The 14,751-nt window shown below is 41.6% G+C and overlaps 1 protein-coding gene across 1 annotated transcript in view; it reads right to left on the reverse strand.

Annotated features, from left to right (window-relative positions):
• MSR1 (macrophage scavenger receptor 1) overlaps positions 1-14,751 on the reverse strand; it is a 72,554-nt gene that overhangs the window by 30,524 nt on the left and 27,279 nt on the right. The window contains exons 4-6 of the mRNA XM_068268630.1: positions 12,213-12,559; positions 9,398-9,584; positions 841-912 (exon numbers count right to left, since the gene is read on the reverse strand). Coding sequence (XP_068124731.1) covers positions 841-912; positions 9,398-9,584; positions 12,213-12,559 — 606 coding nt within the window. The remainder of the gene's footprint in view (positions 1-840; positions 913-9,397; positions 9,585-12,212; positions 12,560-14,751) is intronic.

The following is a 14,751-nucleotide window of genomic DNA, read 5'->3' on the forward strand; positions in this document are numbered from 1 at the left end:
TAAAAAAAAAGGAGGAAGATCACAGTCATTTATTCATGCATGAATTATTTGGAAGTCTGTCTCTTTTTTATGCTGTGCCCTCATTGGTAGACTTCTACTGTAAACAATCATCGCACACGTCAACTGAACTGCGAGGGATATGGAGACTGCCATATTTATTTACTTTTACATGATACCAGTTGCCTGACAGCCCTGCTGATCTATTTGGCTGCAGTAGTGTGTGAAAAACACCAAAAACAAGCATGCACCTAATCTTGCCAGATCTGACAGTATTGTCAGAAACACCTGATCTGCTGCATGCTTGTTCAAGGTCTATGGTTAAACATAGTAGAGACAGAAGATCAGCAGGGCAGCCAGGCAACCAGTATAGTTTAAAAGGAAATAAAAATGGCAGCCTCCATTTCCCTCTCAGTTCAGTTGGGGATCTTCAACAAACTGGTAAACAGGTTGATTGAAACAGACACTGCTCTTCTCCACTCGCCTCTCTGGTGTTTGTCACAATGAAAATGAGCAATATGGTATACAGATCAATCAAGTGATGATGAACCCAATGCATGGAAATAATGGAGTGTCGTATCCAGATTCAGAAGCACACTCAACATTGGAATATAATTACTGATGGGAGGAGTTTTAATCACTTTGTAAACTATATTGCTATTGTAGTTACAATGTAAGTTGAGACAATACAAATGTCAGTTTTGGAATTCTTTTTTACGCAGATGCAGCATGCACTGTAATTCGCAAATGTCAGGCACGTGCCTACAGTGCTAATGGTAAATCCGGCCCTGCCAAACTTAAATATATACGTAAATGTTTCTTAAACTTTGCATAATAATATACCTGGCTTTCCTGGAGCTCCAAACATTCCTTTCATGCCTGTGTCTCCCTTTTCACCCTTTGGACCAGGAGGACCTGTAGTGTAAAGATTGAACATTTTTTTTTCTTAACAATACAGAATGAATAATTTTAGAAAAAATCAGTTCCAGCATATTTGTATAACTTGATTACAACTCAAGCTCAGGCATTATATGGTTCATACATACGCTAATACTGAACCAAAAGTCCTCTTATGTGAGACAAAGTACCATCCCCAAAATCAAAGGCAATCTGAAGCGACGTCCAAAGTGGTGCAATGCGGTGAGGAGTCGCGGCCGCTATGCAATGTTCACAGTGCAGCGGGTGCATTGCAGTATAATGGGTTGCGGCATCATAACACACTGCATGCAGCGCATTACTGCTAAATGTACTTTAACTTGTTTAGGACCGCTCCACGCCAATTGGCGTGGACACGGGGGCAGCCGCAGGACCGCCTAACACCGATCGGCGTGCAGTCCTGGGGGCGTGTTTTGCAGGAGATTGTGTGCGCCGATGCGCGCGCATCTCCTGTTGGATGACGGAGCTCCGCTCCACCTTCAGTCTCCCAGCGTCAATCGCCGATAGGAGACTCTTAGAGACTGTTAGACGATGAAAGCGCTGCTACGGCAGCACTGTGCTGGGGAAAGCTGTGTGACATGACTGTCCCCTCTGGACCCTCAAGAGTGATCCGCTGTCATAGGCTGATGCCTATGACAGCCGATCACAGTGATTGGCTGGCGGGGAGGGGATATAATAAAAATAAAATAAACAAATGTATTTAAAAATAAATGACATAAATATTTATAAAAAGAAACATACATCCTGGGAGCGATCACTGCCCACCAACAGATAGCTGTGTTGGTGGGCAGTAAAGGATGGGCGGAAATCACTTGTGTACTGAGTTGTACGGCCCTGCAGCGAGGCCTTAAAGCTGCAGTGGCCTGATTAGCATAAAATGGTCTGGTCTTTAGGGGGGGTTAATCCCGTGGTCCTTAAGTGCTTAACAGTAAAAGTGAAGCAGAATTTTCATTGACTGTGCTTCACTGTACCTGATGAAATATGAGGATAGCATGTGGCGACACTGTAACGACCCCTTGCATTGCATTCCTGCTGTCACAGGGAATGCAACGCAATGGCCACTGTGAACAGGGCCAGCAAGAAATGCAAAAACGTCTTCTACAACAAAGCTGTTTGCCTTGAGCTGCTGCTTAGATTCAGGTAAAACTCTTATTCATCAGGATAATTGGCCATTTGGTTTATAAAACTGTGATTTGGACAGCAGAGATGTTAGCGGTAAATTTCCTCAGGCTTGGCAAGCTATCTAGTATTGTCTTGATCCACCATTTCACCCAATTGGTCTCCAGGGATGAGAAGGTAAATCAAGTCTGTGGTGGGAAAAAATGCCTAGATCATACGGTATATGGGCCCACACAGTAGTATAGAAATAACACACATAAGACATTAGATCAGCATTAGTTTGAGTTTTATGTGTTTCAGCTACTTAGAACAGTAATTTAGAGGAGACACATTCTACGTTTCTTTCATGGTGGGTGCATGTACTAACGTACTAACTCCCTGAAGACAGAATGACTTCACCAATTATGGCCACCAGGATTCCCACCAGTATCTTGGGTAAAAAGACTTATGGCAGTGTTAGTTAAATAAGGATTTTAACATAAATGGGAAGTCTGAGTACCTCTTCTGCAAGGAAACAAGCAGCAAACTGAGGGTCAAAAAAACTGTGAGTGGCCAGAGTCTTAAAACCTCATACAGCAGATAAAAGGCACAACATGCTGACTTCCCCTCACAATCAAAAAATGTCCAGAGACCTCATCAGCACAGGTATGACAGAATCCAGAAGGGTCCTGGAACACCCATTTCTGAGTCTTACTGAGATTACATGAAAGACAGAAGGAACGGCTAGGCTGCGCCGCAAGTCCAGTTAGCGTCTCTCACGTGCCACCACCTCGCTCCTCTTCCACGCGCTGATCACCGCTTCCTGGTATGTTTCCAGTAACTTGAAAACCAGTCATATGGTTTTAGCTATTTATTTTATGCTGTGTTTAATGCTTAAGAACATAAAAGAAATTTGAGTTTCATCCCACATTAGAGCACTCATGCTTACAGCATTTAAAAGTCCTAAAACATTTGCACAGTACTGTGAATCACATCCAGATGTACATGTATGGGTCTTTATGGAACTAAACTGCCAAACCTGTGAGATAGGCGTTTTCGCACACACACACATCCGATTATATATATATATATATATATATATATATATATATATATATATATATATATATATACAGTGGGTTGCAAAAGTATTCGGCCCCCTTGACGTTTTCCACATTTTGTCACATTACTGCCACAAACATGCATCAATTTTATTGGAATTCCACGTGAAAGACCAATACAAAGTGGTGTACATGTGAGAGGTGGGTCGAAAATCATACATCATTCCAAACATTTTTTACAAATAAACAACTGCAAAGTGGGGTGTGCGTAATTATTCGGCCCCCTGAGTCAATACTTTGTAGAACCACCTTTTGCTGCAATTACAGCTGTCAGTCTTTTAGGGTATGTCTCTACCAGCATTGCACATCTAGAGACTGAAATCCTTGCCCATTCTTCTTTGCAAAACAGCTCCAGCTCAGTCAGATTAGATGGGCAGCGTTTGTGAACAGCAGTTTTCAGATCTTGCCACAGATTCTCGATTGAATTTAGATCTGGACTTTGACTGGGCTATTCTAACACATAGATATGTTTTGTTTTAAACCATTCCATTGTTGCCCTGACTTTATGATTAGGGTCATTGTCCTGCTGGAAGGTGAACCTTGCCCCAGTCTCAAGTCTTTTGCAGTCTCCAAGAGGTTTTCTTCCAAGTTTGCCCTGTATTTGGCTCCATCCATCTTCCCATCAACTCTGACCAGCTTCCCTATCCCTGATGAAGAGATGCACCCACCGGGCATGATGCTGCCACCACCATATTTGACAGTGGGGATGATGTGTTCTGAGTGATGTGCAGTGTTAGTTTTCCACACATAGCATTGTGCATTTTGGCCAAAAAGTTCAATTTTGGTCTCATCTGACTAGAGCACTTTCTTCCACATGGTTGCTGTGTCCCCCACATGGCTTGTGGCAAACTGCAAACGGGACTTCTTATGCTTTTTGTTAACAATGCCTTTCTTCTTGCCACTCTTCCATAAACACCAACTTTGTGCAGTGCATGACTAATAGTTTTCCTATGGACAGAGTCTCCCACCTGAGCTGTAGATCTCTGCAGCTCGTCCAGAGTCACCAGGGGCCTCTTGACTGCATTTCTGATCAGCGCTCTCCTTGTTCGGCTTGTGAGTTTAGGTGGATGGCCTTGTCTTGGTAGGTTTACAGTTGTGCCATATTCCTTCCATTTCTGAATGATCGCTTGAACAGTGCTCCGTGAGATGTTCAAGGCTTTGGAAATCTTTTTGTAGCCTAAGCCTGCTTTAAATTTCTCAATAACTTGATCCCTGACCTGTCTTGTGTGTTCTTTGGACTTCACAGTGTTGTTGCTCCCAATATTCTCTTAGACAACCTCTGAGGCCCTCACAGAGCAGCTGAATTTGTACTGACATTAGATTACACACAGGTGCACTCTATTTAGTCATTAGCACTCATCAGGCAATGTCTATAGGCAACTGACTGCACTCAGATCAAAGGGGGCCGAATAATGTCCTTTCGTTTGCTTATGACTGGAGAACGTAAAGCCTTATTTGACTTAAGCAAACGTAAGGACATTGTTTTGAAACCTGCTGATAAGGGCGGGGCCCTGGTAGTGATGGACACAATAGACTATGAGAGAGAAATTTACTCCCAATTGTCTGACCAGAATGTGTATAGGAAACTACCAGGTAACCCCGCCCCACATTTGAAAACTGCATTGAAATGTATTTTGGATGAGGCTGTCAGGAAAAGTATTATAGCTAAAGATTTGAGTGACTACTTATTTGTACAAAATCCTGTGATTCCTGTCCTTTATACCCTGCCCAAAGTCCACAAAAACCCGATAACACCACCTGGACGTCCTATTGTGGCTGGGATAGGGTCAGTTTTTGTTCCCTCAGCCACATTTCTGGACAAAATTCTTTCTCCCTTAGTCAGACAGACACCATCGTATTTACGAGACACCACCGATTTTTTAAACAGGGTATCCAAAGTCAATTTTGATACAACTGATGATATCTGGTTAGTTGGATGGGATGTCTCATCTTTATACACGTCGATCCCACAAAACGAGGGGATTGGGGCGTGTATGAACTTGATTCGACAAAGTGACCAATATAACAGCCAGGAAATGGAGTTCATGGAAACTTTATTTCATTTTGTATTGGACAACAATTATCTTATGTTTAAAGAAGAATTTTTTCTTCAACAGCGGGGCACTGCTATGGGATCCAATGTCGCTCCGTCCTTCGCAGGTGCATTCATGCACGAATTTGAGACTAATTACGTCTATTCTAATGTAGCGTTCGCCAGACACTGTCGCGTCTGGTGGTGCTACTTAGACGATATCTTTGCGATATGGCAGGGCGACATTGGATCCCTCATGTCCTTTAATTCAGAACTTAACAATTTTCATCCTAATATTGGATTTGAAATTGTCCATGACAAAACTGAAATTCATTTCCTGGACACTACCATACGAAGACAGGGGTGCTCTCTGTCTTCTAATTTGTACCAGAAACTGACTGATCGGAATCAACTCCTCCGCTTTGAGAGCTACCACCCGCCCGCTGTCTTTCGCTCTGTAGCCAGCAGCCAGCTGATGCGGGTCAATAGGATTGTCTCGGATGAGACACAGGCTGCACAGGCTAGACAGCGGATGTGTAAGAGGCTCTCGGAGCGGGGATATCCTGATTCTTTATTACAAGAGGAGTTGCAACATGTTATGGAGCTCGACTCCTCTCCGAGTGATCAAAAGTGTACCCAACCACGTCTTCCTTTTGTGTGCTAGTTTCATGGCTTTTCCCATAAGGTACTCGCAAGTGTGAGGCGACATTGGCACATGCTTGCGGATGCCTATCCGGAAATACCAGAATTTTCTTTGCCTCCCATTCCTGCGTACAGGAAGAATGAGACAGTGGGTACACGCTTGGTCCATGCAGATACATTTTTTTGGGTCCGCCACGAGTGGGAAGTTTCCCTTGTTTATCATGTAGTGAGTGCCTCCATGTCATAAAGGGCTCGACATTTGGTGACAGATTTAGTATCAGATTTCACTTAACCTGCCAGAGCTCCTATGTAGTGTATTTACTGCGATGCCCCTGTGGATTGAATTACATAGGGGAAACCACCCAAAGGGTGAGGGATCGCATTGCACAGCATAGGAGCTCTGTCAGGAATGTCAACTCTGACTTACCTGTGGCTCGTCATTGTAGGGAATTCGGTCACAAAGACGTTGATCTTAAATTTATGATTATTGATCATATCCCCAAACCAAGAAGGGGAGGGGATAGAATATTGATGTTAAAGAAACGTGAGGTATTATGGATAGATAGGCTGGGTAGTCTGCACCCAGGAGGTCTCAATCATGACTTTGACCTTCATCTTTTTTTTATAACTTTCAGGTTTGGACTTTTCCTAGAAAAAATCTATAAATATTTTTGGGTCTGGATAAAGACATTATTCTACATAAAGTTGTCTGCAATCAGATAAGTGGATCATGGATTATGGACTGCCATATGTGTATTTGCAATTCATTGCTTCCTTATTTTGTTTACTTCCTGGTTGGGAGATCATGTGATATGATGATGTCATTTCCCTGCAGGTATAAAAGTGATCATGTGATTTATATTAATTAGCATTGACAAAGGCTGTGGACAGCCGAAACGTTTGCTGCTGTAAGCTGTATTGTTTGCTCAATAAACTGAGCTTGTGTGCTGCAATTCTCTGGATTTTTTGTTGTATATATATATAAAATCGGATGTATGTGTGTGTGCGAAAACGCCTATCTCACAGGTTTGGCAGTTTAGTTCCATAAAGACCCATACATGTATTTCTGGATGTGCGGCGCCAACAACTTAATTTTTTACATGGCAGGGTTCCCAAACTTGACACAATTGCCCACTAGGTGACTGGGATTAATATTCAAAAATGTGGGTGGAGCCTAAAAACAGCCAATCAAAATGTACCTATTGATTTTCAAGGGGGAACATTTACATTGCTACCATTCTTACACTGTTAATAGCAGAGGTCTCAAACCTGATACAGTCAGTTATTGGGTGACTGGGGTCCAAATTCACTAAAGTGGGTGGAGCCACAAACAGCCAATCAGATTTTTTAGATTGATTTCAGCCATTCTGTTATTGGCAGGGTTCTCAAACTTGACACAGTTGGCCACTGGGTGACTGGGACTAATATTCGGGAAAGTGGGTGGAGCCTACAGCAGCCAATCAAAATTCACCTTTTGATTTTCAAGGGGAATATTTACATTGTTGCCATTCATACACTCTTAATGGCAGAGGCCTCAAATCTGGTACAGTCAGTCACTGGGAGACTGGGGTTTAAATTCTGAAAAGGGAGTGGTCCAAAAACAGCCAATCAGATTTGTTTAATTTCAATGGTAAAATGCAACTTATTGATGCCAAAGACCACAAAGCTCATAATCTTGGTCAGTGAGTGACTGTATGTCAAGGTTAGAAATAGTGGGCAGAGCCAAAAACAACTTTTTACATGGCAAAATATAAATTACAGCTATTCTTACACTGTTAATGGCAGGGTTCTCAAACTTGACACAGTTGGTCACTGGGGGACTAGGATTAATATACGGAAAAGTAGGTGGAGCCTACAAGAGCCAATCAAAATTCACCTATTGATTTTCAAGGGGAATATTGAAACTGCTGTCATTCTTACACTGTTAAAGGCCTCAAACCTGCTACAGTCAGTCATCAAGTGACTGTGGTTCAAATTCACTAAAGGGGTGGAGCCACAAACATCCAATCAGATTTGCTTTTTTTGGATAAACTGCTTCCATTCACACAATTTTGATGCCAGGAACCCAAAAGCTCACAAACTTGGTCATTGAGTAGTGACTGTGTGTCAAGGTTACAAAAAGTGGGTGGAGTCAAAAACAGATTTTTCTGGGAAATTGTAAACTGCAGCCCTTCTTCACTGTTAATGGCAGGGTTTTCAAACTTTGCACAATTGGTTACTGGGTGACTGGGATTAATATTCATAAGAGTGGGTGGAGCCTAAAAAAGCCAATCAAAATCACCTGTTGATTTTCAAGGGGAATATTAAAATTACTGCCATTCTTGCACTGTTAATGGCACAAGCCTCAAACCTGGTACAGTTAGTCATTGGGGTTCAAATTCAGAAAAGGGGACAGAGCCACAAACAGTTTCATTTCTTGGGAAAATACAAATTATTGATGCCAAGGACCCCAAAGCTCACAAACTTGGTCATTGAGTGACTGTATGTCCAGTTTACAAAAAGTAGGCGGAGCCAAAACCAAATTTCACTGGGAAAATGTAGACTGCAGGCCTTCTTACACTGTTAATGGCAGGGTTCCCAAACTTTGCCCAGATGGTAACTGGGTGACTGAGATTAATATTCATGGAAGTGGGTGGAGCCTATAATAGCCAATCAAAATTCACCTGTTGATTTTCAAGGGGAATATTTAAATTGCTACCATTTTTACACTGGTAATAGCAGATGCCTCAAACCTGCTACAGTTGGTCATTGGGTGACTGGGGTTCAAATGCTGGAGAGGGGCAGAGCCACAAACAGCCAATCTGATTTGTTTAATATCTATGGGAATATACAAATTATTGATGCTAAAGACCCCAAAGCTCACAAACTTGGTCATTGAGTGTTTGTGTGTTAGGGTTAGAAGAAGTGGGTGGAACCAACACCAGTCAAATACATAGCCGGGCAATGCCGGTTCATCAGTGGGTGGAGACAAATACAAATTTCACTGGGAAAATGTAAACTGCAGCCATTCTTACACTGTTAATGGGAGGGTTCTTAAACTTTGCCCAGTTGGTCACTCAGTGAATGGGATTAATATTCAGAAAAATGGGTGGAGCCTACAAAAGTGTATAAAGCTTCACCTATTGCTTTTCAAGGGAATACTTAATTGCTACCATTCTTGCACTGTTAATGGCACAGGGCTCAAACCTGGTACAGTCTGTCATTGGGTGACTGGGGTTCAAATTCAGAAAATGGGGTGGAGCCACAAACAAACCATCAGATTTTTTCATTTCAATGCAAATTATTAATGCCAAAGACCACAAATCTCACAAACTTGGTCATTGAGTAATTGTTAGGGTTAGAAAAAGTGGGTGGAGCCGACACCAGCCAAATACATTCCCGGGCAACGCCGGGCAATCAGATAGTATATATATATATATATAGCGATTTGTTTTTGAAGGTAGATGTTACAGTCCTAAAGTAAATAATGTACAGATGACAAGGTTCCTCTTACATGGAATCATAGCAGCCTGAATTAAAAAGATATGGATTGAGTTGTAAATGACCATTGGACTTGCTAGTTTTAATTTACCTTGAAGTATTGTCAGATTTTTCAGAGTGACAGAATGCTCCCAGTCTTTTAACTGAAGGTCATTTGTGATCTGATTCAGAGTTTTGACTTCTTCTTTCATTTCCTGTTTCAGGGTCATGTATTGTTGTTTTACATCAATCAGATCTGAGGTTGCATTGCGAAAGTACGTGTATTGTTGCCCAATTTCCTTGAAGAAAACATTTAGATGTAATTTCATAACCTTAACATTTTTGCCTAGATATGAAATGTTTCTTTGATGTGTTGACTAATAATGTTTTTCTTTTTAAAATTCAAATGAAAAATAAACGTATTTGCTATGTTTTTATTGCATTTTAGGATTACTACTATGTGAATCCCACCACTACAAGGCCAGTTCCATTAGGTTTTACCTTTTTAATGACATAATCTTACCTTTTTTTTGGCCCAGGTATTGACTATAAGCATTTTGGCCTCAATTCACTAACCTTTATCAAACACTTTATCAAACATTTGATAATTTACCTTATGGGTAAAATCTAATTTTGAATTCACTAAGGTTTCATAGATTTATTGAATGTTTTATCGATAAAACATTCGGTAAATATATAACACCTTAGTGAATTCAAAATTAGATTTTACCCATGAGGTAAATTATGAAATGTTTGATAATGTTTTTGATAAAGCTTAGTGAATTGAGGCCATTGTGTTTTAAGTATATTTGAATTTGTTTTGCTATATATTTGTACAATACGATTTTAGTATTTGAATAAAAGTATGATTTTAATCACAAATAAGAGTATCTTTAGTACTTTAGGAGGTATACATCTGCTGTAATACACTGGCACCAATTAAACTACATCCATTATTTGAAGCTTTTTCAGTTTAGCTTAGTTGCAAAATGGGCGAGATCTCCTTAACTCCCAGCCTCTCTTTCTTTATTGCATTGATCATAGTAATTGATCCCCTTGTTCTACTGATGAAGAAAGCCCAACTGTGAGCATGTAATTACAATTTTAAACCTGAAATAAAGGTATTTAAGGATAATTTAAGGACCCTGTTCAAAGGCCGTGTTCACAGTATGCAATGCAGGTTCTGTGCATTATGTAGCAATGAATGCAATGAATGCAACTTGCATGGCTCTCTATTGCTGTAGAGAAATGATAGAGGTTTGCTTTTGGAAGAAAAATAAAAAGAAAGAAAAAAAATGACGTTGTGTGATGATCTTAGAAATTTGACAAAGCTTCTAATTTAAAAAAACAATATACTGCCCATGCTCTAAGGACCTTGAATGGACAATCCCCACACAGGAGGTAAGTCCCTTGTCCATTGCAGTCCACTGTTAATCCAATGAAGATTCTTAAAGCCCTAAAACTTTGCCATCCATCCATTCAGATGACCAATACATTATATTGGGAAGAAAATACATATATAGAGTATTTCTACAAGGAAGACAACATCCCTCCACTTTTTTCACATGGATCATGCAACTCCTTCACCTGTTAAGCTGGGGAAATCATCATTGCCAGGTCACTTCCCCATGTTCCCGCACTCACCCTTTGTGTCGGAGGTGGGGTTGAGCATTTTAAGAGATCAGCCCATCTAACAATCTCAAATGCAGCTCCATGCTCCATACTTAAACCAAAGAATTGTAAAAATAGATTAAAATCACAATCACCCTGGATGGAAAATCATAAGCTTGTAACACAAATTATGGGCTCAGCTCTGCCAGGTGACCACCCTTTCATTCCCTGCCTCAGGATCCCCATGTCCAGACTTAAAGACTCCAAGCCAATGGTGATCTAGCTCACCATGTATAAGGCTTCTGAAGAAATGCGTAGTGCAGAGTTACATCACCATGTGATCGGCTTGGAATGTTCAAGTGTGGATGCAGTGATCCTGAGACAGAAAGTGAGGGTGATTACTCGGGGCCACTGTGCTACATGCTTATGATCTTATGTCCACTGTAAGTGTGATTTTAATTTTTTTATTCCGTAATTAAAATGGTCTTCGTTATGAGAGGTCCTTTTGAGTTTCAGTTTGGAATTTGGAGCTACATTCAGGGTTGTTAGATGGGCCAGTCCCTTAAAAATGCTTAATCCTACCTCAGGAATAATGGGGGGATGCCTGGTTGAGTGCATCGGGCAATCTGTGCCCTGCACCCTCTACCCACCATCTGTCCCTGGTATGTTGCATGCAATATCTATTTAATTGGCAACTCGTTGTATATTGCTTGACTAATTTGCTCCTGCATTTGAAAAAAATCATCATTCATCATTTACCCAGCAGTGGCGACTTTATCCTACTTTATACAGGAAGGATTCCCCTGTTGATTTCAAGCATGCATTCACAGACAAGAAGTTTGGAACAAATTAATGTCTCTGTAAGTAACTGTATATTTGGAATTGTGAAAAAATTAGGGTAAAATATTTAAAAAATGGTTAAAAAGGAGGTAATGGTGAACTTACTTCCCCAGTAAGTAGACACCGATTCTGTTTATTTTTAGTCAACAATAACATTTACTTGAGTAATCCACAATGCAATGCGTTTCGCAGGTTCAATCTTGCTTCATCAGGCAATAAAATCACAAAGACTTGGCTAAGTACCTGTGTATTTGGAATTAACATGGTTCACTAAACCAGTCTTCATTGTACAGCAAATCAGCTTTATTAAATCACCCAGGAAATGTCCTTTTGCCCTGTAACTTCCTTTGACATTTTTGGAGTCATATTTCAACAATGGATGACCAGTCTTCTATCTACTCTTGATTTTCTACTTTTCCCTGCTTTACTTTCAAATAATGTAATGGAGTTTGTAATGGAGTTTAAATAGTTCTTACCTCGCTAAGAGTATAAACCCTCTCTGAGAATGTCATGTTTATATCATCCATTTTCATTTGGCTGTCACCCAGTGAACTGTTGAGGTAAACCAGCGTGTTCTGCATGTCCTGTATGAATACGTCCTTTTCTTGACTCCATGATATGCTCTCATTTAATATTTCATTTAGAAACTGCAGTTTTGCTGAGTTCATGGAAATCTGTGATTTATAGTCAGAAAGGTTTTGTGTAAGCTGGCTCAGAATAATGGAGTAATCATGACTGCTTAGCGTTTCTGATTCTTTGCCATCTTCTCCCTCATTCTTTTCCTGCGCAGCATGTTTGTATTTTTCAAGCTGGGAGATTCGACCTTCAAAAGAGAATAGAAAGTTATACATAATTTATACATTTCACATGGGCACTTTCAAACACCGAGCATGTTGTCCAGAAGCTGCTTATTAAAAAAAGTTCAGTGACAGACCCAAGATGGATGAATGAACTTTGTTTTTGTCAGAGGCGTTTTACATTATTCAGAATAAAGTGGCAATTATGGGCTCAGTGTGTGAGTTTCTTGAGAATGCTGGGGCCCTTTCCTCTAACTAGTGACGGCCTTGAAGTCAGAGGTTTCAAGGGTGGTTCTCATACCGTTTTACTGTCTGTGAGGCTCTCCTCTTACAGTTCCTTCTTCTACTTTTCCACACTAGACTTCCTTATTTTGTTTTATATTCTTCCCTTTCCTTGTTTCTCCTTTCTGCTCTATCTGTGAAAGTTTTGTGCATGATTTTCTGATGATCGAACGTTTCAAAGCCGTTTCAAATGACTATAGTCTAAAGTGGCTACGTAGCTAAAGGGCCAACAGATTTTGAATATTATAAACTGTGTAGGCAAGCTCTCATACTACATGGCAGTGGTAAAATTTGCTAGTCAGTGGCCAGTCCTTGGTCAGTCAGTGGCCAATAAAAATTGTTTTGTTTTTAGAGAGAGGCATTATTTTCTTTAAATGGGTGTAAACAATACTTATTGTTTTATTATCCTGGGTAACCTGGTTAAATTAATTTGAGTTGTTATATATATAATAATGTTTGAATTTCAGCCAGAGCACTATCTGCGTGCAGTTTGTATGTTCTCCCTGTATCTACATGGTGTCAGTAATCCTGCGCTTACCATGTCAGTTACTGCTGCCTCCGCTGGCAGCGCATCTGGGACTTCAGGTGCGGCTGCCCGCATTGTCAGGGATGGTGTCAGCAGCGTTCATGCAGAGATCTGGCCGCATGATTCTCAGACTGCAAATGAGGGTGGACACATGCGCTGTCGGTGACACCCTTCTTATATTCTAAGAAAGCGTGTCAGCTGATCACCTGTCAGCTGACACGCATGGCTCCACCTCCAGTGCCTGATTGTCCCAGCGGCTTAGGGGCATGGTTGCCTGCTTACCCGGGCTATGTAAGAGCTGTGCAGACACTTGCTCACTGTCTGCTCTAGATAACACTTCACAGTGAAGGCTTCAGACCTTAGTTAGTTCCGTGTGTGGCTTGAACCGGCAGGACCCCGGGGATTCCATACCAGCTAGCCTATATTATTATTATTATTATTACTGATTGATATTCTGTGTTTGACTTCTGCTTGACCCTCTGACTACTCTTTGCCTATCGATTTTGTACCTTTGCCAATCTGATCTGTTGCCAACCTCTGCCTGAACACTCACTTAGCTTTTGTCTACCGATTCTGTACCTTTGCACATCTGATTGTTGCTGACCTCTGCCTGTCTCCTAACGTTGTATTTGCCTGCCGATTTTGTACTGTGTCTGCCAGATCTGTTACCGACCCTGTTTTGCCTAACCATTCTCATTATCTGTATTCAGTGTTAGTGCTGCCTTCTACTGACACTGTCTGTGGACATTTCCCGTTCAGGGAACGTCTGATATTTGTCTGTCTGCTAGTGCTCACACACTAGCAGATTGTTACGCATGGGTTTCCTCCAGGTACGACAGTTTACTCCCACTTCTCAAAAGCATACAGATAAGTGAATTGGCTTTCCCTTAACCTCCTTGCCGGTTATCCCGAACTCAGTTCGGGGTAACCTGCGCAGGAGGATTTCTCAGGCCCCGCTGGGCCGATTTGCATAATTTTTTTTTGTTACAAGCAGCTAGCACTTTGCTAGCTGCTTGTAACTTCCGATCGCTGCCGCTCGCCGCCGATCCGCCGCAATCCGCCGTGCCGAGTCGCACCCCCCCGCCCCAGACCCCTGCGCTGCCTGGCCAATCAGTGCCAGGCAGCGTTGAGGGCGGATCGGGATTCCCTATGATGTCCCGACGTCCAAGACGTCGGTGACGTCATCCCGCCTGAACGGGATTTCCCGTTCTGAACGGGATTTCCTGCTTACTCTGATCGCCGAAGGCGATCGGAGTGGGTGGGGGGATGCCGCCGCTCAGCGGCTATCATGTAGCGAGCCCTAGGCTCGCTACATGATTTAAAAAAAAAAAAAAAAACCCTACGCTGCCTCCTTGCCGGAGGAATTGAACCGGCAAGGAGGTTAAAGGACAGCTATCGATAAAACATTTT

The sequence above is a fragment of the Hyperolius riggenbachi genome, chromosome 1, assembly GCF_040937935.1.
Source record: "Hyperolius riggenbachi isolate aHypRig1 chromosome 1, aHypRig1.pri, whole genome shotgun sequence".
In the NCBI taxonomy this organism is placed as follows: domain Eukaryota; kingdom Metazoa; phylum Chordata; class Amphibia; order Anura; family Hyperoliidae; genus Hyperolius; species Hyperolius riggenbachi.